This window comes from Nerophis ophidion, linkage group LG08 (genome assembly GCF_033978795.1).
Source record: "Nerophis ophidion isolate RoL-2023_Sa linkage group LG08, RoL_Noph_v1.0, whole genome shotgun sequence".
Taxonomy (NCBI): domain Eukaryota; kingdom Metazoa; phylum Chordata; class Actinopteri; order Syngnathiformes; family Syngnathidae; genus Nerophis; species Nerophis ophidion.
The window spans coordinates 29230056-29256607 of record NC_084618.1 but is presented as its reverse complement, the minus strand read 5'-3'; the positions used below and the strand labels follow the sequence as shown (position 1 = coordinate 29256607).

Sequence of the window (26552 nt, the reverse complement as noted above, 5' to 3'; positions counted from 1 at the left end):
ACGCCGACAGGGAATCAAATCCTGCAGTGCCAGACGTGTCCCCCTGCTTAAGCCAGTGCATGTCCAGGCCCGTCTGAAGTTTGCTAGAGAGCACATGGATGATACAGCACAGGATTGGGAGAATGTCATGTGGTCAGATGAAACCAAAATAGAAATTTTTATTATTAACTTAACTTGTCGTGTTTGGAGGAAGAAGAATACTGAGTTGCATCCCAAGAGCACCATACCTACTGTGAAGCATGAAGGTGGAAACATCATGCTTTGGGGCTGTTTTCCTACTAAGGGGACAGGACGATTGATCCGTGTTAAGGAAAAAATGAATGGGGCCATGAATCGTGAGATTTTGAGCCAAAACCTCCTTCCATCAGGTAGAGCTTTGGAGATAAAACATGGTTAGGTCTTCCAGCATGACAATGATCCCAAACACACCGCCCGGGCAACAAAGGAGTGGCTCCGTAAGAAGAATTTGAAAGTCCTGGAGTGGCCTAGCCAGTCTCCAGACCTCAACCCCATAGAAAACTTGTGGAAGGAGTTGAAAGTCCGTGTTGCTCGACGACAGCCCGAAAACATCACTGCTCTCAAGAAAATCTGCATAGAGGAATGGGCCACAATACCAGCTACTGCGTGTGCAAACCTGGTAAAGACCTATAGTAATCGTTTGACCTCTGTTATTGCCAACAAAGGTTATATTGGTATTGAGCTGAATTTTTGTTATTGACCAAATACTTATTTTCCACCATAATTTACAAATAAATTCTTTAAAATACATACAATGTGAATTCCTGGATTTTTTTTCACATTCTGTCTCTCACAGTTAAAGTGTACCTATGATGAAAATTACAGACCTCTGTCATCATTTTAAGTGGGAGGACTTGCACAATCGGTGGCTGACTAAATACTTTTTTGCCCCACTGTATATAGTCTGATGATTAATTTGTGTGATGACTGTATAATGCTGATAGTATATATTTGTACCATGAATTGATTTACGTGAACTTAAACAAGTTGAAAAACTTATTCGGGTGTTACCATTTAGTGGTCAATTGTACATAATATGTACTGTACTGTGCAATCTACTAATGAAAGTCTCAAATTAATCAATCAATCAAGCATCCTCGCTAGCAGCGAGTCACTAACCGTCCCTCCATGGCGTAAAATAAACTACATTATAAGCAGAAGACCAGGACAACCTAAATCTGCTACACTACACACAGTAGGAGGATACAGTAAGTTATACTAACCACTAAGCTAGCAATCTTGGATGTAAACAGAGTTGGGCGGATCAATACTATTATCGACAGTAACAATACCAAGTATTGTATCAGTATATTGCAGGGGTGTCAAACTCAAATACAGAGTGGGCCAAAATGTTAAACTGAACAAAGCCGCGGGCCAAGGTTGAACAAATTAACCTTTTAATAGGGACCCAAACAAGTTTTGCATTGAATATTGAACAAGCGAGACTTATATAACTTTATAGTGACATGCAAAATCGAGTTTCAAATAATACTAATAATTTAAAAATAGTAATCACATATCAAATCAAATTTAAATAGAAATTGAATGCCTCTTTTCTATTTGCAGCCTTCTCATGTAAATATCAAAATAAACTTTTCCAACAGGCCAATAATACATTTTTATATTGTAGCGTCCAGAAAGAGGTAGTACTGCAAGGGGTTCTGTGTATTTGTTCTGTTGTGTTTATGTTGTGTTACAGTGCGGATGTTCTCCCGAAATTTGCTTGTCAATCTTGTTTAATGTTGGTTCACAGTGTGGCACATATTTGTAACAGTCTTAAAGTTGTTTATACGGCCACCCTCAGTGTGACCTGTGTGGCTGTTGACCAAGCTTGCATTGTATTAGCGTATGTGTGTGTAAAAGCCACATATGTCATGTGACTAGGCCGGCACGCTGTTTCTACGTAGGAAAAGCGGACGTGACGAAAGGTTTTAGAGGACGCTTGAGGCAGTGCCTTTAAGGCGCGCCCTCAATATTGTTGTCCAGGTGGGAATCGGGAGGAATTTGGGAGAAAGGTTGCCCCCTGTGATTTTCGTGAGGGGCTCTGAAATTTGTTAGTCTCCTTGGAAAATCGGGGTGGGTGCGGTGTTATCGCAACACCGCCGCTGTATAATACCGGCGGGCCAGCTCTAATGTTAATTTGATATTGCCTCAAGGGCCAAATGAAAATACACGGTGGGCCAAATTTGGCCCGCGGGCCAGAGTTTGACACCCATGGTATATTTTATCAATTTATGGGCGATACTACACTGGTTAGTCAAAACCAAAGGAGTGAACTCAGAACCAATAGTAGTTTTTGCTTATGTTCAGTTATTTTTACACTCTTGATCTGTTTTTCTCAAAATATTGTTTGTAATAAAGGGAATAATGACATCATTTCAATATTTAATTAATATTGTTACACTGTCATCCTGTATTTTTATCTGATTATGATTGTGATCAAAAATGTAATCACTCAATCGTCTTGGAAATTTTGGTATGCCCAATACTTGGATCTGCTGTGGTTGAAAGTGATATGTCTCGCTGCACTTGACTTTAATCAGTGTTGTTTTAAAGGACAGGTGTTTATAAAGTTGCTAAATGTGAGCCTGAGCATGTCGACGGCGGGCTGAATCATGAAGTGATACTGGAACACTGTGATCATTCTCACCATACGAAAGAAGATCAGAAACTGTGGCAGGAAATAGCAGTAGTCAAGTCCGCACACAGTGCCAACACCGGCATTGACTGATCTTGTCAGTGCATGTTTTTTTGGGGTATTTGACTGACTGAACGTTTGTTCGGAAAATTCAACCCCCCCCCAACCCCCCAGAGTCTCTGCTTGTGTGACACAAGCGCTTTGGCATGTCAGCGTTGTAGTAGTTGTGAGAGCAGTGCAGTGTTTTATAATTAGCTCTGTAGCCGCGTCTCTTTCCGAGCCGTCAATAGGAGTAGACTGTTCCCCTTTTTTTTTTTTTTTTGCACACTTCCACCTCCTTGCCCACCTACACAGTTCATGCCTGTCTGTTTACCTTTGAAAGATTAAGCTGCAATGCTAAGAGTTTACTCTGGAGCAGACTTGGAGTTAGCACGGATGTGTCAGTCATTTCCAGGGGCTGGTGTTTGCAGAGTGCTTCCCTCCAGTCTGAAATGTCTTCTTGTCTCGTGTACTGAAATAGCAACCTCTGCCGCCCCATGTTTTTGTCCCCAAACAACCGTGTGCTCCACCGGGCCTCTAGGAGCCTTGCTTCGACACGCTGCAGTTTTGAGGTCTGATAGCAGCAAAGTGCTTCACCCTGTCACCCGCTCAATGAGAGGCTAGCTTTTCCCCCCATAGATTTAGCTGTGTTGTAATTATTGTGATGGGTATGGGAAAGCAACAGGAAGGAGGGATCAGAAGGAAAGAGGGTGGAGATGAGTTGAGAACCTGTGGGAATCGAGTCTCTCTGCAGAATTGGATGGATTGCTTGTTGGGTTAAGGTTGGACATATGTCTGAAAGGTCTGTGCAACAACATTTCTATGGCTGACAGCTGAGGATGAATGGCAATTAGGTTGCTTTTGAAGACTACGGATGTAATTCAATTCTAACAGGCCATATTTATTTGCCATTTGGGATGGTTGATATCATTTTGTTGCTTAGTGTTAGCAGACGTGTTGCACACACTTGTCAGAATCCTCTCCAGGACCTTTGGTGCCATCATAATCCACTTCACTCGGACGTCCTGCTCTGCTAAACAACCGGTGTTATGTCCTTCATGCCACCCTGCGGTGCTATTTGTGGATCTTTCCCCAGAAGTGCTACTCAGTGTGACAGGGTCCAGTGAGCGCTGATCATGAGGGCCACTTAGTTTGTGACTAATTCTCAGCAGGGCTGTGAAAATGCCAGCCTGGCCTGCGCACAGTTAGTGTACACAAGCGGCGAGTGGACCCTGTCAGTTGGTTTTCTCCCCAGGACAGACTCGGCAGGATTTCGAGCCTCTTGAATGGGCAACTCCAGCTGGAGGAGCCAAGCCTCCTCCGAGGACACAGACTCCTCACTACCAGGCGACCTGGATGAGGACTCAGGTAAAACTTAGACCACTACGTGTCCTAAATAGCTTATGTTATGTAGCATCTTGTTGCGAAATGTCCTCTAAATTTTGCTCTTCTCCCTTCATAATCGGATATTTTTTTTAAATTCACTCCTTTGTGTAAGAAGCTCACCAGTATTTGAGCATTAATGTAAAATAAGCACTGTGGCACAATGAAATGCAGGGGACATTCCTCTCTGGGCTTTTTGTGTCGTGTGGCTTTATAGAAGGTGCTCATTTGCTCGGCTGAAAGCTTGGGCGGACCCAGCATGCGGAGGCTGCTCGGCCACATCCTTCCATTGCAGGCTTTCTCTCGGCCTTATCACCTTCACACTGCAGAGGCTCTAATAATCTCGCCTCGTAGTGCGAGGCTCTGTGTACTGTGTGGTCCTAATCCACTTCAACAATACAAAATGTCCGAATATGCTACACTCTGGGGTATTCCAGCCAATCCTGCCCGGGGTAGAGCCATGCTGTGGGCTTAACGCTGTTTGGATTTATGAGTGTTTGTGAAATTGTCATGCTTCTGAACAGATCCACCCTGGTGAGCCTGTTGCGAGCGCAATGAGGCTCCGTGATGAGGGTAGTTGAGCATATCATTGGGAAATCACAGCGTTCCAAAAGCCGTAATGCCTTGTTTGGAAAACACATGGTCTGCAGGGATGCTAGTCTGCTTAATCGCTCCATTTAGTCCCAGCAGGATGTAGAATTCTGTGTTTGTATGCGTTGTCTGTCAGCCATGACCTAACTGATTACAATAAATGTGGTAGAGAACCTTAATTGCACATGCAGTTGTGTACATTTAGTGGCGGGTCCACATTAGACGTGAATCAAAATGAAACAAACCAGCAACCGAGCAAAAATGTGCAGAGGGATTTAATGTCAGGTCGTGCTTGTGTGTGAGTGCTTACACCAGTGTGTCAAACCATTCAGACCCCCGGTGACGCATCCGCCTGCCTGCCCGTCTGCCTGGAGTTGGCGCACAATGAAGGGGATGCACCCACACTTGGTGCCAGTTTCCTATGGCAGACTAAATCAGGAAGAACGAAAGCTTGCAAACAAGTCATTTTCCTGGTCAAGACAGACATGGGAGTGCAGAAATGCTTCAGAGTTGTGTGTATTTTTCTTTTTTCCACTAACCCCCAATGTGGTCTCATGAAATGAACGGACCGTGTCCTGCGGACATTTTATTTGACTGCAGGTTGCTGCTCAGTCCTCATGCAACCTGAATGGCATTTAATGCCTAAAGGGGACCTGTGATTATTTTAATCTACATTCAACACATTTCCTTTTGGCCTAAATCCACCGACAAGTGCCGGTATGTGACGCGTTTGCAATAGCACCACACAGAAACATTGAATAATTTACAAACGACCACATTTTCTCCGATTTATCTTAGGCCTGTCCCTTTAGAACACACCAATCAGCTTGTTCGTAGTTGTATAATAAAACTCCCGATAGGAAGTTGCCATTTTTTCTATCTTTGTTACAGGTGACAATGCACACATCTGCAGTCCCCCGGCAAGTTGATGGTATAGATGGGTTTCCGCTAGCGGCGATTACCCATAATCCTTCGAGGCAGCCGCCATCTTGTGTGTCAAAACTATGTTTACTCGTCTCCGGCAGTTTTCTAAATATATTTCCACACTTTTGCAACAACAATGACCTCCACTTTGGGAAATTTGGAAAAAGTCGTAAAAGTTCCCTACAGACAGACTCTAGATTGGGTTTGCAAAGCCAGGTATTTACAGAAATTGAAGGATATTGGCGATAAAGATCCGTATGAGATGGGAAAGCACGAATGGACTACGGACTTGAAATGTTATCCTGATATAACTTACCCCGACATCGTCAACCATTTAAAAAACAATGTTAGTGCCTACACTCTGGATGAGCTCAAGGGCTACAAGTCGCTCGAAGCGTACAATTACTTTGTGTGTGGATGGGTACAGGAAATGAAACTGGCTACAATGGAAGATAAATGTGTGCTCATTGCTCGTGTTCGTCACTCTAAGAGATCAACTGATCTGTGTTTGGTGCCATGGGTCATATCAGAGAAGACGGGTCGTGTTTTATCAGGACACTGTACGTGTATGGCAGGCACTGGCGAAATATGTTCACATGTTTCTGCATTGTTGTTTGCCATTGAAGCGGGTGCAAGATGCGGGACAACACGACAGTCACACATGAAAAATCTTACTGGCTACTTCCATCTGCAGTCAAGAAAGTTGGGTACAAAACCTTACAGGACATTAACTTCACATCCGCCAAGACATTGAAGAGAAAGCTAGACAATGCAATCGTATCCGGAGATACATCGGCACCATTAAAACAGAGAAAACTACCGGAGGTACAGAAGGGGACACAAGATGAACTGTCAGACTTGTACAGAGAATTAAAAACCAAACGAAAAATTAAGCCTGTCTTACTTTCTCTGATTCCAGGATATGCTAAAGACTATCGTCCAGAAGCACTTGATAAAAAGTACCCAAAAGTATTTTCAGAACTATATGAATCTAACTATGCAACTGCATAGTTTAGGGTTACTTGATTTAATTCATTCAAATTTTAATAAAATCGTCCAAAAATAAGCGGTGATTGCCTATATTATATATAGAAGGTTATATTTGTGCAACAAAGACGTCAGACGTCGAGCGTTATTAGGTACAAGCACAGGCACAGTAGTTCCTCCTATGTTTTAATATCTATTCTAACCATAACACATTTTATCATCCATACAGAGAGCAACATAATTCAAAGTACCTGTTACAAAATGATCAGAGCAAACATTATAATGTTGTTTTGCTGGATCAGGGGTAAATCCCACTTGATTGATTCTAGCTAGCCACAGGTTGCTCCTTTCTGTCGACAGTTGCTTGGTTTCTTTTCCCTGTTTTACTATAACATTAGGGATATCGTAGTACTTTGTTGTTTTTTGTCCTGAATTGGCGCGGTTTACACAGCCCTAAACGACACGTGTGACCCATTCTCACAAAAATAACAACGGAGGCGTCTTTGGTTACGAGTGTTTGTTTTGACACACAAGATGGCCGACAAGGGAATTGTGGGACGGGTGTGACGTCATCGGAAACCCATGTATAGACCAGGGGAGTCAAACTCATTTTAGCTCAGGGGCCGCATGGAGGAAAATCTATTCCAAAGTGGGCCGAAAGGGTAAAATCATGGTATGATAACTTAAAAATAACTGAGTTTGTTTTCTTTGTTTTACTTTGGCCAAAAATAGAACAAGCACATTCTGAAAATGTACAAATCATGGATAATCCTCTGGACAAAACCCTTCTAGTTTGTTGAAAATTCTGAGGCAATTGGTGCAGTTTGAGAAACCAAATGAGCATAGACTTCGTCTCAGTGTATCTACAAAGCCATGATTAAACTTTTCTGGAATTGAAGGTAAAAACTATTCAAAAGGGTTAAGTTCACTGTTCTCGTGTGTGACAGAGACATTTTGGGGCAACGAGAGTGCCAAAGGACGATGTGTTCGAAGCAGAAGACATAAAACGGCAGGTTTTAGGTTTCATGTGGGTCGAGGAGGAGGGGCCACAGTCACCCTTTATTGTATACCTCTTGCCTGACTCTGGTATAAACCGTGCTTGTCTAACAGAATTGCTATTGTAACATCCAGTGGACACATTTAGAACAGCAGTTTATTTTGTTAAAAAAAAAAAAGCAGCTCATTTTAATATTTGGCAAACTCATCACACGGGCCGAATAAAACCTGTTCACGGGCCTGATGCGGACCGTACGTTTGACACCCGTGGTATAGCCAAAAAGGTCCATAAAACGTTAAGTTATAAGACACAAACAGTACACTGAAATACACAGACTCGGATATAATAATCCAAATAAAATAAAATAGAGACCCATTGTGAACAGCTGGTTTCTGCATGACCTCAGGACAGTTTTAAGAATAAATTCACTAAATCCGATGGAGAAATATTGTTGAGTTAGTGTGCTCAAGGTAGAAAAAACACATTTCCCTTGGCCTATTAAATTAAAGTGCTGGTATCAGTACACATAACCCTATCGCATAAGTAGTTAGCATTAACACTCCATGTTTATGCATGGAAACTTGCAGCAAAAAAGGCACACATGAGTGTACCTATGTATGAAACATTGCACAAAATAAGAATACATAACTTTAGAATAGAAATAGAAATCTATGGAAAGCCATAAAAATCCATTTGGAGTAATGGCAAGTATATATATATAGATTTCTTATTTATATATTTACAGTATGCTATTGTCCTCGACGATGACTCATCACATATAACAACACATCAGATAAGTTGGCCCCCAAAAAATCCCACAAGCTGTAAGTGCTGTAAAAAAATAAGTAATTTGGTGTCATAAACGCTAATTGGTGTGTGCTATGTGAATGTTTAAAAGCCATTAGAGCAGAGGTGTCAAACTAATTTTCATCGTGGGCCACATCACAGTTAAAGCTGCTCTCAGAGGACCACTTTTAATTGTAAAACATACAATCGTGGTCAAAAGTTTACCTTTGTAAAGAACATAATGTCATGGCTGTCTTGAGTTTCCAATAATTTCTACAACTCTTATTTTTTTGTGATAGAGTGATTGGAGCACATACTTGTTGGTCACAAAAAACATTCATGAAGTTTGGTTCTTTTATGAACTTTATGAACCAAATCTGCTAGGTCATAAGTATACGTACAGCTATGTTAATATTTGGTACATATCCCTTGGCAAGTTTTTCTGCAATAAGGCGCTTTTGATAGCCATCCACAAGCTCCTGGCAAGCTTCTGGTTGAGTTTTTGACCACTCCTCTTGACAAAACTGGTGCAGTACATCTAAATTTGTTGGTTTTCTGACATGGACTTGTTTCTTAAGCATTGTCCACACGTTTAAATCACGACTTTGGGAAAGCCATTTTAAAACCTTTGTTCTAGCCTAATTTAGCCATTCCTTTACAACTTTTGACATGTGTTTGGGGTCATTGTCCTGTTGGAACACCCAACTGCGCCCAAGATCCAGCCTCCAGGCTGATGATTTTAGGTTGTCCTGAATAATTTGGAGGTAATCATCCTTTTTCATTCTCCCATTTAGTCTCTGTAAAGCACCAGTTCCATTGGCAGCAAAACAGGCCCAGAGCATAATACTGCCACCACCATGCTTGACAGTAGGGTGGTGTTCCTGGGATTAAAGGCCTCACTTTTTCTTTTCCAAACATATTGCTAGGTAATGTGGCCAAACAGTTCAATTTTTGTTTCATATTTATTAAATGTAAACATATTTATCAACTGATATGACACATGATAGAACAATATTTAATATATTTTCTGCCAAGGCGCATCAATCTTACTACTAAAATCAGTTATGAGCAAAAAATCTAACTATGCAATAGAATCTATCCCTATACATTATCAAAAAATCATTCTACGCGACAAAATAGACGTAAACCTGGAAAATCATGGACGGTTACGACTTGCTTGTATGTGGCTCGGTCAACGATATTGGTATCAAGACTCTCCCGGATAAATATACTTTGTTTTTGCTGGGGTAAAGTTGCATTTCATGATTTCACTTTGCGTCTACAGCCATGTTTGTAATTGCCTAATTGTTATTGCACAGGCTGTTTACGAATAGCGTGTTTTCACCAACCTTTTTCAAAATATAACTATAGATGACAACGTTTACAGTGGGGCAAAAAATTATTTAGCCAGCCACCGATTGTGCAAGTTCTCCCACTTAAAATGATGACAGAGGTCTGTAATTTTCATCATAGATACACTTCAACTGTGAGAGACAGAATGTGAAAAAAAAAATCCAGGAATTCACATTGTAGGAATTTTAAAGAATTTATTTGTAAATTATGGTGGAAAATAAGTATTTGGTCAACCATTTAAAGCTCTCACTGATGGAAGGAGCTTTTGGTTCAAAATCTCACGGTACATGGCCCCATTCATTCTTTCTTTAACACGGATCAATCGTCCTGTCCCCTTAGCAGAAAAACAGCCCTAAAGCATGATATTTCCACCCCCATGCTTCACAGTAGGTGTGGTGTTCTTTGGATGCAACTCAGTATTCTTCTTCCTCCAAACACGACGAGTTGAATTTATACCAAAAAGCTCTATTTTGGTTTCATCTGACCACATGACATTCTCCCAATCCTCTGCTGTATCATCCTTGTATCCATTTTGGTATAAACACCAGAACACCATACCTACTGTGAGGCATGGGGGTGGAAACATCCTGCTTTGGGGCTGTTTTTCTGCTAAGGGGACAGGACGATTGATCCGTGTTAAGGAAAGAATGAATGGGGCCATGTATTGTGAGATTTTGAGCCAAAAGCTCCTTCCATCAGTGAGAGCTTTGAATGGTTGACCCAATACTTATTTTCCACCATAATTTACAAATAAATTCTTTAAAATTCCTACAATGTGAATTCCTGGATTTTTTTTCACATTCTGTTTCTCACAGTTGAAGTGTACCTATGATGAAAATTACAGACCTCTGTCATCATTTTAAGTGGGAGAACTTACACAATCGGTGGCTGACTAAATACTTTTTTGCCTCACTGTATGTGCTGAAAGCTTCATTTATGATTGCTGCCTTTTGTAAAAGCTTAACTTTAGGTTGTGTTTTATTTATATAGAGTTGTTTATTAAACTCTTGTGGCGTTTTAAAAACTCCAAAAAAAGATAAAATATAAATAATATCAAGGTAATACTTAATTAAATATGAAATAATAAATGTTAAAAGTATATCAAACAAGTGATCATTGCAAATTTTTGCGTTCTTCAATTCTGCTCCCTTGGACAGGACTGCTTGCCACCAATCTTGACATCTTTTTCCCTTCTTGAATTATTTTCAAGGAAGAAACTTTTATCATTTTTGTGATTTGAACGTAGGGCTGGGCGATATATTGATATACTCAATATTTTGCAGGTCTGTCTCTGTGCGGTATAGAAACTGACTATTGTGAAATTCGAGTATACATTCTCACGCAGTTGCTTTTAGCTGGGGGCATTACACTGCATGCGTTTCCCACTCTTTCTTGTCTCTCCTTCTCACAGAGACGTAAACCAAGCCCACCTTTTTACACACATTACATACTCTCATGTGTGCAACATCACACGCTCCCGCGGAGCAGACAGGTAGCAACATGGTAACGTTAGCTGTGATGGTAACGGTGAGGTGCGGGTGGTAATACGAGAGAAAGAAGGTGCGAATCTCGGTAACAAATGGAGGACGAATTAATTACCAAAAAAAACAACACAGGATCCATCGTGGTTTGACTTCAAGCGGGAATATGTTCAATGTTTATGCGACAAAAGCGTTGCTACCAAAAGTGGCAGCACTGCTAATGTAGCATCATTTAAAAAGTCACCCGCTAGAGCAGGGGTTACCAAGGCGGTGCCTGCAGGCACCAGGTAGCCCGTGAGGACCAGATGAGTAGCCCGCTGGCCTGTTCTAAAAATAGCTCAAATAGCAGCACTTACCAGTGAGCTGCCTTTATTTTATTTAACTTCATTTATTTACTAGCACGCTGGTCTGGCTTTGCTCGAGATTTTTAATTCTAAGAGAGACAAAACTCAAATAGAATTTGAAAATCCAAGAAAATATTTTAAAGACTTGGTCTTCACTTGTTTAAATAAATTCATTTATTTTTTTTACTTTGCTTCTCATAACTTTCAGAAAGACAATTTCAGAGAAAAAAATACAACCTTAAAAACGATTTTAGGATTTTTAAACACGTATACCTTTTTACCTTTTAAATTCCTTCCTCTTCTTTCCTGACAATTTAAATCAATGTTCAAGTATTTTTCTTTTTTATTGTAAAGAATAATAAATACATTTTAATTAAAGTCTTCATTTTAGCTTCTGTTTTTTCGATGAAGAATATTTGTGAAATATTTCTTCAAACTTATTATGATTAAATTTCCCCAAAAATATTCTGGCAAATCTAAAAAAATCTGTATAATCAAATTTAAATCTTATTTCAAAGTCTTTTGAATTTCTTTTAAATTTTTTGTTCTGGAAAATCTATAAGAAATAATGATTTGTCTTTGTTAGAAATATTGCTTGGTCCAATTTGTTATATATTATATCAAAATGCAGATTGGATTTTAACCTATTTAAAACATGTCATCAAAATTCTAAAATTAATCTTAATCAGGAAAAATTACTAATAATGTTCCATAAATTATTTTTTTTATTTTTTCAGAATGATTCGCATTAGCTAGTTTTTCTCTTCATTTTTTTCGGTTGAATTTTAAAGAGTCGAAATTGAAGATAAACTATGTTTCAATTTTTTTTTTTTTTTCGTGTTTTCTCCTCTTTTAAACCGTAAAATCAACTGTTTTTTTTCATCATTTATTCTTTACAAAAAACCTTCCGTAAAAGGAAAAAAAATGTACGACGGAATGACAGACAGAAATACCCATTTTTTTATATATTTATATAGATTTATTTATTAAAGGTAAATTGAGCAAATTGGCTATTTCTGGCAATTTATTTAAGTGTGTATCAAACTGGTAGCCTTTCGCATTAATTAGTACCCAAGAAGTAGCTCTTGGTTTCAAAAAGGTTGGTGACCCCTGCGCTAGAGAATGAGTGCTTGAAACTCTGCATCTACACTGTCTCAGTGTCCATTTCTCTGTTGATGCAATTGTTGTTGACTGAAGCACTGATATCAACCAAAGCTCCTCATCCCATCCCCCGGATTGTAAATATTGTAAATAATTCAATGTATATACTATGATGATTAACCTGTGTGATGACTGTCTTATACTGATAGTATATATTTGTACCATGAATTGATTAACGTGGACCCTGACTTAAACAAGTTGATAAACTCATTCGGGTGTTACCATTTAGTGGTCAATTGTACGGAATATGTACTGAACTGTGCAATTTTACTAATAAAAGTTTCAATCGATCAATCAAAAACGTCTCCGGCCGATGCCACACCAACAAAATACCGAAGCAACTATTTCCAGATCAACACCGTATGAAAAAAAAAAAGTCAACAACTGAAGGAGATAACGTCCGCTGGAACCTATTATGCAACTCTTTTTTTAGATAACGGTTATTTGAAATATGTTGTGTGACATCATGCACAGAAGTGCACTTTATTTGTTTTAAACTATTGTAGTGCCGTTCTGTACAAAAAAGTGCACTTTAATTTAGTGTTGTTTTGATATGTCATCTTGGTGACATGCTCAAAAGTGCACTAATAGCTTGTTTTAAAATGTCTCCGACAATCTTGCACTTTCTGTTTTGGAAATGACATGAATGTCTGTGCCACTGCGTAATAACTGTTTAATAAATACAGTATTGACTTAGTTGTGATTAACCTCTGTACATGGAAGTTTAAAATGAGCATATATTAATGTAGTATGAACAAAAATATTTAATGTAGACACATGGAATTATCATACTGGCGTGATTATATGCATCAAGTGTTAATACAAGGCTAAGGCAAAATATCGAGATATATATCGTGTATCGTGACATGGCCTAACAATATAGAGATATTAATAAAAGGCCATATCGCCCAGCCTTATTTGAACGGTTCCAACAGCCTTAAATGGGAACTGCACTTTTTTGAAATTTTGCCTCTCATTCACAATCATTATGAGAGACAAGAATACACGTCTTTTTTTTTTTTAGGATTTTAAAGATGATAAACACCTAGAAGATGTGGCGAATGGGAGTCATCGTTGTAGCCTTCAAAATCCTCCATCGATGTTTTGTAAACACACTTCGAGTCCAGACTGCAAGACAGACATGTTCATAACAATATGTAATATGTACAATATCTACTGCAGGGTTTCCCACACATTTATTTATGGCTATCCACCACGAAAGAATTACGGCCGCCAAAAATAAAATAAAAATAAAATAAAATAAATAAATAAATACTTTTTTTTTTTTTTTTTTTTTTGCTTTTGACTCGCTCGACCGCTCATAAAAGCAAAGGGACTGTGTCTGTGAATGGAGCTTGTAGTTACATATTATAGAAATATGTAAATATTATATAAATATGTACATAAAGTGTTGTAATTATATTCCAACTCCGCGTTCTTCTTGGTCATTGCCGCCGCCGCCGCCGCTACCACTCCCCAAAAAGTGCAGTTGCCCCTTAAGTAAAGGGCATTCTTCTTCGAGAAAGGCAAAATGCCGCCCAGAACGCTATTAAAACAGATGCTCGCTGGCCCACATATTAAATGAGCTGGATGTGACGCCAAGTGAATACAACCTTATTGTAGAATTTATTTGAAAAAGGGTCATATTCACCAAAAAAATGGGATAACAAATGCATCACATAATAAAATTATATTTAGTTAAGGAGAACTACAGCTACATAGAATAATATTTTTTCTGTCAAAATGCATTTAGCAAGAAAGATTATTTCCAGGCTGTCGTGGGCTACATCAAATGATGTGGCGGGAATTAGAGCGTTCTGCCTGGCCACGAACCGTCTTCTATCGCTTGTCCCTTTTGGGGTGTTGGAGCCTATCCCAGCTGCACACAGGCGCAAGGCAAGTCGCCACCTCAATGCAGGGCCAACACAGATTGACAGACAACATTCACACTCACATTCACACACTAGGGCCAATTTAGTGTTGCCAGTCATTCTATCACCAGGTGCATGTCTTTGGAGTTGGGAGGAAGCCGGAGTACCCGGAGGGAACCCACGCAGTCATGGGGAAAACATGCAAACTCCACACAGAAAGATCCCGAGCCCAGAATCGAACCCACCTTTGTATTGTGAGGCACACATACTAACCCCTGTGTCGCCGTGCTGCCCCAACTTTGACCTGCAACTCCAATATGGTTTTTCTCCGGACCTGAAATATCATCGACACATTATCCTCGTTTGGGTAAGTTGCTGAAAGTAACCAGCTCAAGTGACTCTCATCTGGTCAGTATTTATCTTAAAGGGGAACATTATCACCAGACCTATGTATGTGTCAATATATACCTTGATGGTGCAGAAAAAAGACCATGTATTTTTTTAACCGATTTCCGAACTCTAAATGGGTGAATTTTGGCGAATTAAACGCCTTTCTGTTTATCGCTCTTTTTGCGATGACGTCAGAACGTGACGTCTCTGAGGTAATACAGCCGCCGTTTTCATTTTCAACACATTGCAAACATTGGGTCTCAGCTCTGTTATTTTCCGTTTTTTCGACTATTTTTTGGAACTTTGGAGACATCATGCCTCGTCGGTGTGTTGTCGGAGGGTGTAACAACACTAACGGAGGGATTCGAGTTGCACCACTGGCCCGAACATGTGAAAGTGTCTGCCGCCAGACCCCCATTGAATGTGCTAGAGTGTCTCCACATTTTACCCGCGATGACAGACATGGTACAGAGATGTATGGATAACCTGCAGATGCATTTGCAACGATAAAGTCAACGAAATCCCAAAGGTGAGTTTTGTTGATGTTGACTTATGTGCTAATCAGACATATTTGGTTGCGGCGTGACTGCCAGCTAATTGATGCTAACATGCTATGCTAATCGACGCTAACATGCTATTTACCGGCGGTGCTAAAGCAGACATGGCACAGAGATGTATGGATAACCTGCAGATGCATTTGCAACAATAAAGTCAACGAATTCACAAAGGTGAGTTTTGTTGATGTTGACTGTCAGCTAATTGATGCTAATATACTACGCTAATGGATGCTAACATGCTATTTACCGGCGGTGCTAAAGCAGACATGGCACAGAGATGTATGGATAACCTGCAGATGCATTTGCAACTATATTACGTTTCCTTCCACCCACATTTAATGCGAAAAAAACACTTACCAATCAAAGGATTTAAGGTGCTCCAGTGTCACAAGATGCGAAAGTCCTGATCGTTTGGTCCGCACATTTTACCGGCGATGCTAACGCAGCTATTCGGCCATGCTATGGCTCTGAATAGCGTCAATAGCTATTCGCGCAATAGCTTCAGTTTCTTCTTCAATACTTTCATACTCCAACCATCCGTTTCAATACATGCGTAATCTGTTGAATCGCTTAAGCCGCTGAAATCCCAGTCTGAATCCGAGCTAATGTCGCTATAGCTTGCTGTGCTATTCGCCATTGTTTGTTTACATTGGCAGCACTGTATGACGTCACAGGGAAATGGATAGTCGCATCTCAAATAGCGAAAATCAAGCACTTTAAAGCTTTTTTTAGGGATATTCCGGGACCGGTAAAATTTTGAAAAAAAATTCAAAAAATACAACAAGCTACTGGGAACTGATTTTTATTGTTTTTAACCCTTTTGAAATTGTGATAATGTTCCCCTTTAAAGAGGCTGAGAAACGAAGAGAAACCCCTCGGCTGCACCACAATTGAATCGCAAGGGTTGATGTATTGTCTGGTATATGTGTGTTAGTCTGCTCCAGTGCAGTGTGTGTGTGTGTGTGTGTGTGTGTGTGTGTGTGTGTGTGTGTGTGTGTGTGTGTGTGTGTGTTCAGTGTCAAGAGGATGACGACAAACTGACAGCAGAGACAAGATGATCTTTGTGTGTGCAGAGTGGTACCAATCCTTGCTGCTTGAGGCCATTTACTCACAAGGACGCTGCCGCTTATCCTCCTTTGCTCTTTGTGATTGCTTCTCTCCAGTCTGCAGGCAAAGTGGAGAGTTTTATTGGGCCTCATGCTTTCATGCCAAACAGCTGTCGTCTGCCGAGCGCTCCGAATTCATCTCTGCAGATCTGACTGTTTTTCACTCCTGTTTTCTCTGTTCGGATGCTGGCTTGATGTTTGCGGGCGCTGACACGCTGGGTATTTATAGCACCTGGCGGCTGCGTCGTCTGTTAGTTTCCACCCAAGGTGAACCTGCTGTCTGCCTGTCACTTTGCTTCCACGCTGTTGAAACGTTCACTTTACGAAAAAGGGTCTTGAGATGGAACGCCATAAAAATATCAGTGAATTGCTGTGGCCAGAAGTGGAATGAGACGACCGCTTTGAACAGAATCTTTGTTTTTTACTACTTGGTCCGTCTCAGTGAGCCAGGTTCTTCTAGAAGCTGATGCACTGAGTCAGTTCAACCGCCTCTGTACTATGTCGTCATGTCCAAAAAAGAGGGAGCGGCTCTCAACAAGGGACAGGAAACGGTGCCAGTGGTCCTTGGCGTAATAAGGGAAGGAACAGGAGGGGTGGCAAAAATGGGGTGTGTTATTTCCCTGCTTTGGATGCTCGTCAATCCAACGCAACAAACAAGTGTGTCTGTAGTAGAGCTGGAAGATATGGCTGAAAACTGTATCACGATATTAGTTTTTTATTTAGCTCAAAAAGGTTCATTATCTCTTTTTTAGGGTTGTACGGTATACCGGTATTGGTATAGTACCGCAATAGTAATGAATCATATTCGATAATACACCGCCTCTAAAATGTACCTTGTCCTCCACCCGTCGTCTTCAGCCTCAATTTGTCATGCAGACGAGCATGTTCCGCAGTGCACAATCACGGAGTCCTTAAAAGCAGACACAGTGTGCAGACAGAAAATGGAGAATGGACACATTTTGGCTTAAAGTAGGGGTGTCAAACTCAAATACAGAGTGGGCCAAAATTTTAAACGGAACAAAGCCGCGGGCCAAGGTTGAACAAATTAACCTTCTAATAGGGACCCAAACAAGTTTTGCATTAAATATTGAACAAGCAAGGCTTATATAACTTTAGTGACATGCAAAATCCAGTTTCTAATAATAATAATAATAATTAAAAAAATATCAATGGCATATCAAATAAAATTTAAACAAAAATGTTATGCCTTTTTTTCTATTTGCAATCTTCTGAGGTAAATATCAATTTTTTTCCACAGGCTAATAATACATTTATTTGAAAATAAAATTTGGCCCGCAGGCAAGTGTTTGACACCCATGGTTTAAAGATTAAGGTAAAGTTATAACACTGAAACGCCCTCAGGAAGAGGTGCTTCAAGACATGGCCAGCTAGCGGCTAATGTCTATCCGCAGTTAAAAGAGTTGTAAGTACATTTTTTTCCACTAATCTTTATCTCCATGGAGACACATCAAGTACATTTATTTCAAGAAACATCCCTGTAGAACGAATGGTAGCTATAAATGCTTCATGGCACACGAAAGTCATGGCAATGGAAGTGTTCAGAATGGTCTATAACAGAAATATTCAAGACAAGACTTCATTATGTCCGATTATTAACCTTCAAGGCGATCATTTTGACTTTAAACACACTACACACATGTGAATGAAGGCCATGCTTAGTCAACAGCCATACATGTCACACTACGGGTGGCTGTTTGAACAACGCTAACACTGTCATAAACATGTGCCATATGGTGAAATTATGTTAAACAACAATGACAAACACATTTTGGGAGAATATTTGCTCCGCAACACAACATAAACACTACAGAACAAATTCCCAGAATTCCCTGCAGCACCAAATCTTCCGGGATGCTACAATATAAACAAACGCCATAGGTAGAGCTACACCAAACATCCACTTTAATGATACAAAGTACAGGAGCTATCTAGTAGATACTGCAATGATTACGTCGATATTTTTTCGCATCACAAAATCTTCTTTCGTTTTTTTATTTTTATTTGTATCATATTTATAAACTCAGGAAATATGTCCCCGGACACATGAGGACTTTGAATGACCATTGTATGATCCTGTAACTACTTGGTATCTGATTGATACCTAAAATTGTGATATCATCCAAAACTGATGTAAAGTATCTAACAACAGAATAATAAGTGATTGTTACTATTTAACAGAAGTGTAGATAAAACATGTTGAAACAGGAAATAAGCAGATTTTAACAGTAAATGAACAAGTAGATTAATAATTCATTTTCCACCATGTGTCCTTAATAATGTTGACGCAATATGTTATTGCATATGTCAGCAGCTAAATTAGGAGCCTTTGTTTGTTTACTTACTACTAAAAGACAAGTTGTCTTGTATGTTCACTATTTTATTTAAGGACAAACATGCAATAAAAAACATATAACTAATGTTATACGTTTTTTTGTTAAAATAAAGCCAATAGTGACATTATTTGTGAAATACCTTTTGGTACCGGTACCGAAATGTTGGTATCGGGACAACTCGAGTCTTCTTATTCATATACTTTTCAAATGTTCTTGTAATCAGACAATATTTTAGGTTTATTAGATGGAACTTTTACCTGACATGTTTCGACTGTCATCTGCAGTCTTCTTAAGAAGGGTCACCTGACCACTGTGACGTGTTGCTTATCAGCTGTGTTTATAAGCCTGGCCAACCTGGCAGCCCGGTCATGTCTACCTTCCCTCACTCGTGAACAAGACTCCTAGGTACTTGAACTCCTCCACTTGGGGCAGGGTCTCCTACCCAACCCGGAGATGGCATTCCACCCTTTTCTGAGCGAGAACCGTGGACTCGGACTTGGAGGTGCTGATTCTCATTCCGGTCGCTTCGCTGCGAACCGATCCAGTGGGAGCTGAAGATCCCGGCCGGATGAAGCCATCAGGACCACATCATCTGCAAAAAGCAGAGACTTAATCCCGCGGCCACCAAACCGGAACCCCTCAACAACGCCTTGACTGCGCCTTGAAATTCTGTCCGTAAAAGTTATGAACAGAATCGGTGACAAAGGACAGCCTTGGCGCAGTCCAACCCTCACTGGAAACATGTCCGACTTACTGCCGGCAATGCGGACCAAGCTCTGACACTGATCGTACAGGGAGCGGTCCGCCACAATCAGACATTCCGGTACCCCATAGTCTCTAAGCACTCCCCACAGGATTTCCCGATGGACATGGTCGAATGCCTTCTCCAAGTCCACAAAGCACATGTAGACTGGTTGGGCAAACTCCCATGCACCCTCAAGGACCCTGCCGAGAGTATAGAGCTGGTCCACAGTTCCACGACCAGGACGAATACCACACTGTTCTTCCTGGATCTGAGGTTCGACTACCCGGCGTAGCCTCCTCTCCAATAAACCTGAATAAACCTTACCGGGAAGGCTGAGGAGTGTGATCCCACGATAGTTGGAACACACCGGATAGCTGTTACTTTTTTGCGCTCGCTCTCCCAGTACTTTCGCGGCTACTATCCGCCGACCGCCATGTTGCTGTAGGGAGGAAAAGCGGAACGACACACATTGCGGAAATAACATTATTCTCCGTGCGTCGGCTAAATACAAATATATTCCACAACCCCAAACATGTCTTTTTCAAAGCCTGCAGTGAAGAGAAGGGTTAGTGATGTGCAAAGAAAATTCCAGGAAAAGTGGGAAATGCAATATTTTTTTGTTGAGCACAGTGGCACTCCGACGTGTCTTATTTGCACAGAGAAAGATGCGGTGCACGAGGAATACAAATTGAAACATCATTATAAGGGATGTCCTGATCCAGGTTTTTGCACTTCCGATCCGATGCCGATATTGTTTTTGCGCCTCCGATCTGATACCGATACTGGCCTATCCGAGCATGTATTAAAGTTTAAAGATATTTAGCCTAATTAGTTGTCAGATTCATGTTGAAAAGGGTTTTAGTACTCTTGATAACAACTAGCCAGCTGAATTAGGTGAGTTTGAATAATACACAATAGTTGGTATTCAAGGATAAACACAAACTAGAAAAAATTATACATATCAAACAGAAATGGCATCATTAAACAGTAAAAAAGTGAACAGCATAAAGTGCAAATAATGCTGTAAACATTATTAAAAAAAAGCAAAACACACAAACAACCTGAGTGTGATAAAGTGTCTTTAACTCAGCATTAATACTTGCTCTTGAACAAGTGTAAACTTGAAAAAAAAAAAAAACAACTATCAACACACTCCTTTCAAATGAGTACCCCAGTCAGGGGGGGGGCAAACAATTGAAGTCCAAGCATAATGGGGTGATTCTTTATAACAAAGACGAGCACTTCAAAATGCTCAGGTGTCAGCCTGCTCCTGTGTTCATCTATGATGAGTGCTAAAAACCCTCTCACTCTCAAAAGTCATTAAAAATTTCTTACAACTTTACCACCACCCTTGACTTTATTGTGGCATGTTTTGCACTCCACCTCTTCATCTTTTTCGTTTTATAGGGTAAAGTAATCCCACGCAGCTGCCATTTTTACCGTAACTTTTAATACACACGGCCGTCTTAACAGTTAGAACACAGACCTCTGGATGTATTGAAGGTGTGCTGGAAAATGCGTAACGGAGCGTAGGGAGCAGCAGAAGAGTGGAATGTATTATTTTAATCGGTGCGTTGGAAAATACGGACCGGATTTTAAAAAAAAAACTGGATCTGGATCGGCATTTTCCCATGCCTTGCCGATACTCATTTTTTGGCAAATATCGGCGGCCGATCCGATCCAAATATCGGATCGGGACAACCCTAATCATTATACAACTAGACATGCTGAGGACTATGCAACATTTTTTTAAAGAAATCTTTTCTCGCGGCCCAGCCTCAACCAGACTCTGCATCCAGTGGCCCCCAGGTAAATTGAGTTCTGAGACCCCTGGCATAGAGGATGTCTTCATCTTGCTTGTAGCTGTCAAATCTGCAAGACACAGCTAGAATTTGCCATCAACATGCATTGTCACGATCTAACGATTAAAAGCTCTAACATCTGCCAAATTTGTATCGTCAATATCGTGCAACTCTACTTGGTAGAATTAGGAAAGTTTGTGTTCCACTGTAGTCAATTAATTTAAAAGCAAATTCAGCATCATCCTAACATGGAGGGCTGCATGTAATCACTTGGCACATATACGCATGATAAACCCAACTCCTGACATTTTGCCCGTTACAGCATAAGCTCACACGCTGGTATTTATTTTGTGGTATTAGTTCAGTTTTTTCTACTTTACTATGACTTTTTTTTTTACCATCCCTGCTAAAAGTACTTTGACACTGGAGGCGTCAACACGCCGTTGCCCTTGTTGTTTTGTAGGTGAGAACCAGGCCCTGTGGCCTCCCCCTTTTGTGAAGAACTCATGACAGTCACTTTGTGTCCTCATTTGGGGAAGTGGATGCTTCTGCTTTGTTGGTCTGTGTTTAGCGTGTAGGACAATTGAATGACCCAGACCTCCAGGCTCTCTCCATATATTCAATATGCTGTTGCTCCCCCACTTAAATCCGCCTTATGGAACCACTATGAGGCAGTGTCTGTTGAGTATTATAGTAGTAATGTGTGGTAAATACTGTAGGGAAGGATGGGGGCTGAATGTGCTTTAGGGCCAGTGCAGTGTCTCGCCTTCCACCAGTCGTTTCATAATTTTGTAGACAAACTTCAGTAAAACCAACATGGTCATTCAGGCTTTCCCCCGGATTGCCAATACAATTGGGTGTGGGTGTGGTCAATATGTCATATAATTAGCATAATTGGTAATGAGGCATATATTTTATTTTAAAAAAGGCAAAAAAACTGTATACATTCATTTAAAAATATCTGTATTTAGCATCAAAATACAGCATCTTATATTATATCGTGCTCTAGTTTTCAAATGTTGCTGCTTTTTGTCCAATGCAACAGACAGTACACATATCTACAGCAAGTTTCCATAGTGAACAGTGTCTAGCATGTAACTTAGGGAAAAGGATTGGCTCTAAGGGCTGGGTCTTGGCTGACGTGCGAAGCGGGAATGGACGCGTTTCGCGGCAAGAGCAGGGGACGCAACCTCGGTATTACCGCCAACCCCCACACACTTTCCCTCCTTGAACGCAAACCACTCTCAGAATTTTGACATTAATCTACATTTTGTAGATTACTGTGTGCGGGCATGTTTTGGATATAATAAGTATTATATTACAAACCCCGTTTCCAGATGAGTTGGGAAATTGTGATAGACGTAAATATAAACAGAATACAATGATTTGCAAATCCTTTTCAGCCCATATTCAATTGAATGCAATACAAAGACAAGATATTAAGATATTTGATGATCAAACTAATAAACTCTATTTTTTTTTTGCAAATTATAATTAACTTAGAGTTTCATGGCTGCAACACGTGCCAAAGTAATTGGGAAAGGGCATGTTCACCACTGTGTTACATCACCTTTTCTTTTAACAACACTCAATAAACGTTTGGGAACTGAGGAAACTAATTGTTGAACCTTTGAAAGTGGAATTCAATCAATCAATCAATGTTTACTTATATAGCCCTAAATCACTAGTGTCTCAAAGGGCTGCACAAACCACCACGACATCCTCGGTAGGCCCACATAAGGGCAAGGAAAACTCACACCCAGTGGGACGTCGGTGACAATAATGACTATGAGAACCTTAGAGAGGAGGAAAGCAATGGATGTCGAGCGGGTCTAACATGATACTGTGAAAGTTCAATCCACAATGGATCCAACACAGTCGCAAGAGTCCAGTCCAAAGCGGGTCCAACTCAGCAGAGAGAGTCCCGTTCACAGCGGAGCCACCAGGAAACCATCCCAAGCGGAGGCGGATCAGCAGCGCAGAGATGTCCCCAGCCGATACACAGGCAAGCAGTACATGGCCACCGGATCGGACCGGACCCCCTCCACAAGGGAGAGTGAGACATAGAAGAAAAAGAAAAGAAACAGCAGATCAACTGGTCTAAAAAGGGAGTCTATTTAAAGGCTACAGCATACAAATGAGTTTTAAGGTGAGACTTAAATGCTTCTACTGAGGTGGCATCTCGAACTGTTACCGGGAGGGCATTCCAGAGTACTGGAGCCCGAACGGAAAACGCTCTATAGCCCGCAGACTTTTTTTGGGCTTTGGGAATCACTAATAAGCCGGAGTCCTTTGAACGCAGATTTCTTGCCGGGACATATGGTACAATACAATCGGCAAGATAGGATGGAGCTAGACCGTGTAGTATTTTATACGTAAGTAGTAAAACCTTAAAGTCACATCTTAAGTGCACAGGAAGCCAGTGCAGGTGAGCCAGTACAGGCGTAATGTGATCAAACTTTCTTGTTCTTGTCAAAAGTCTAGCAGCCGCATTTTGTACCAACTGTAATCTTTTAATGCTAGACATGGGGAGACCCGAAAATAATACGTTACAGTAGTCGAGGCGAGACGTAACAAACGCATGGATAATGATCTCAGCGTCTTTAGTGGACAGAATGGAGCGAATTTTAGCGATATTACGGAGATGAAAGAAGGCCGTTTTAGTAACGCTTTTAATGTGTGCCTCAAAGGAGAGAGTTGGGTCGAAGATAATACCCAGATTCTTTACCGTGTCGCCTTGTTTAATTGTTTGGTTGTCAAATGTTAGAGTTGTATTATTAAATAGAGTTCGGTGTCTAGCAGGACCGATAATCAGCATTTCCGTTTTTTTGGCGTTGAGTTGCAAAAAGTTAGCGGACATCCATTGTTTAATTTCATTAAGACACGCCTCCAGCTGACTACAATCCGGCGTGTTGGTCAGCTTTAGGGGCATGTAGAGTTGGGTGTCATCAGCATAACAGTGAAAGCTAACACCGTATTTGCGTATGATGTCACCTAGCGGCAGCATGTAGATGCTGAAGAGTGCAGGGCCAAGGACCGAACCCTGGGGAACTCCACACGTTACCTTAACGTAGTCCGAGGTCACATTGTTATGGGAGACACACTGCATCCTATCAGTAAGATAAGAGTTAAACCAAGACAGGGCTAAGTCTGACATACCGATTCGTGTTTTGATACGTTCTAATAAAATATTATGATCGACGGTATCGAAAGCAGCGCTAAGATCGAGGAGCAGCAACATAGATGACGCATCAGAATCCATCGTTAGCAATAGATCATTAGTCATTTTTGCGAGGGCTGTCTCCGTCGAGTGATTTGCCCTGAAACCGGATTGAAAGGTTTCACATAGATTGTTAGACGCTAAGTGTTCATTTAACTGCTCCGCAACAATTTTTTCGAGGATTTTTGAAATGAAGGGAAGGTGAGACACCGGTCGGTAGTTTACCATGAGGTCAGGATCGAGGTTAGGTCTTTTAAGGAGAGGATGAATAACCGCTTTTTTGAATGCTAGGGGAACAGTGCCCGAGGAAAGTGATAAGTTTATAATATTTAGCACTGATGGACCTAATAATACAAAGAGCTCCTTGATCAGTTTCCCAGGAAGAGGGTCAAGTAAACATGTTGTTTGTTTTATTCCATTTACACGTTGTAACAATTCCTCTAATGTTATTTCCTCAAAACGAGAGAAACTATTTTGGAGGGCAGTATCCGCCGTATATACAATCGTGTCAGTGTTAATAGAACCCCGTTGTAGCTGGGACGCATTGTCTTTAATCTCCTTTCTAATGACTTCAATTTTCTTACTAAAGAATTGCATAAAGTCATCAGCTGAGTGGGTGGAGCTACTGGAAGGAGTCCCTTGTTGGGTTAGCGATGCTACCGTACTAAACAAAAATTTAGGATCGTTTTTATTACGGTGGATGAGATTTGAGTAATAATTAGCTTTAGCTAAGGTAAGCATGCGTTTATAAGTTATTAAACCATCACTAAATGCTTGATGGTGCACCTCAAGTTTAGTCGTGCGCCATTTGCGTTCCAGCTTTCTGCATAATAATTTCTGAGCTCTAGTTTCTTCTGTAAACCACGGGGTGCGCTTTTTTGGAGCCTTTTTTAACTTTAGCGGTGCTATGTTATCAATGGTTTCGCGCAGGGCGTCGTTAAAATTGTTAGTGAGGTTATCAATAGAGCCCACATACTTTGGGAATGGTGCCATTACCGAGGGCAGTAGGTCAGCAAGAGTTGTCGTTGTGGCCGTATTAATGTTGCGGCTGCTATAGCAGTTATTATTATTATTAGTTTGACGAACATGCGTCTGAACCTCGAATTTTATAAGGTAATGATCGGACAATACTTTAGTATACGGGAGTATCGTAACTTTGGAAGCGGTGATCCCCTTGACAAGCACTAGGTCTATCGTATTACCGTTGCGATGCGTGGGTTCATTTATTATTTGTGTGAGACCACAGCTATCAATTATACTCTGGAGCGCTACGCACGGTGGGTCCGATGGGGTATTCATGTGGATATTAAAGTCCCCCATTATGATTATATTTATTATAATTATTTCCCATTCTTGTTTTATGTACAGCTTCAGTCGTTCAACAGTCCGGGGTCTCCGCTGTCGTATTTTACGCTTCATAATGCGCCACACATTTTCGATGGGAGACAGGTCTGGACTGCAGGCGGGCCAGGAAAGTACCCGCACTCCTTTTTTACGAAGCCACGCTGTTGTAACACGTGCTGAATGTGGTTTGGCATTGTCTTGCTGAAATAAACAGGGGCGTCCATGAAAAAGACGGCACCTGTTTGTACCTTTCAGCATTAATGGTGCCTTCACAGATGTGTAAGTTACCCATGCCTTGGGCACTAATGCACCCCCATACCATCACAGATGCTGGCTTTTGAACTTTGCTTGGATAACTGTCTGGATGGTTCGCTTCCCCTTTGGTTCGGATGACACACTGTAGAATATTTCCAAAAACAATTTGAAATGTGGACTCATCAGACCACAGAACACTTTTCCAC

At 40.8% G+C, this 26552-nt stretch overlaps 1 protein-coding gene across 12 annotated transcripts in view; it reads left to right on the top strand.

Moving 5' to 3' along the window:
• rapgef1b (Rap guanine nucleotide exchange factor (GEF) 1b) overlaps positions 1-26552 on the top strand; it is a 145355-nt gene that overhangs the window by 27111 nt on the left and 91692 nt on the right. For 4 of the 12 annotated variants that reach the window (XM_061908221.1, XM_061908218.1, XM_061908222.1 and 1 more), the window contains exon 1: positions 3908-4063. The exons of 1 other annotated variant lie outside the window; for it this stretch is intronic. In XM_061908221.1, the coding sequence (XP_061764205.1) occupies positions 3982-4063 (82 nt within the window). In that variant the 5' untranslated portion in view covers positions 3908-3981. Of the gene's footprint in view, positions 1-3907; positions 4064-26552 lie in introns of those variants that run through there. 7 more of the 12 variants (XM_061908229.1, XM_061908219.1, XM_061908225.1 and 4 more) reach the window with 2 other exon arrangements.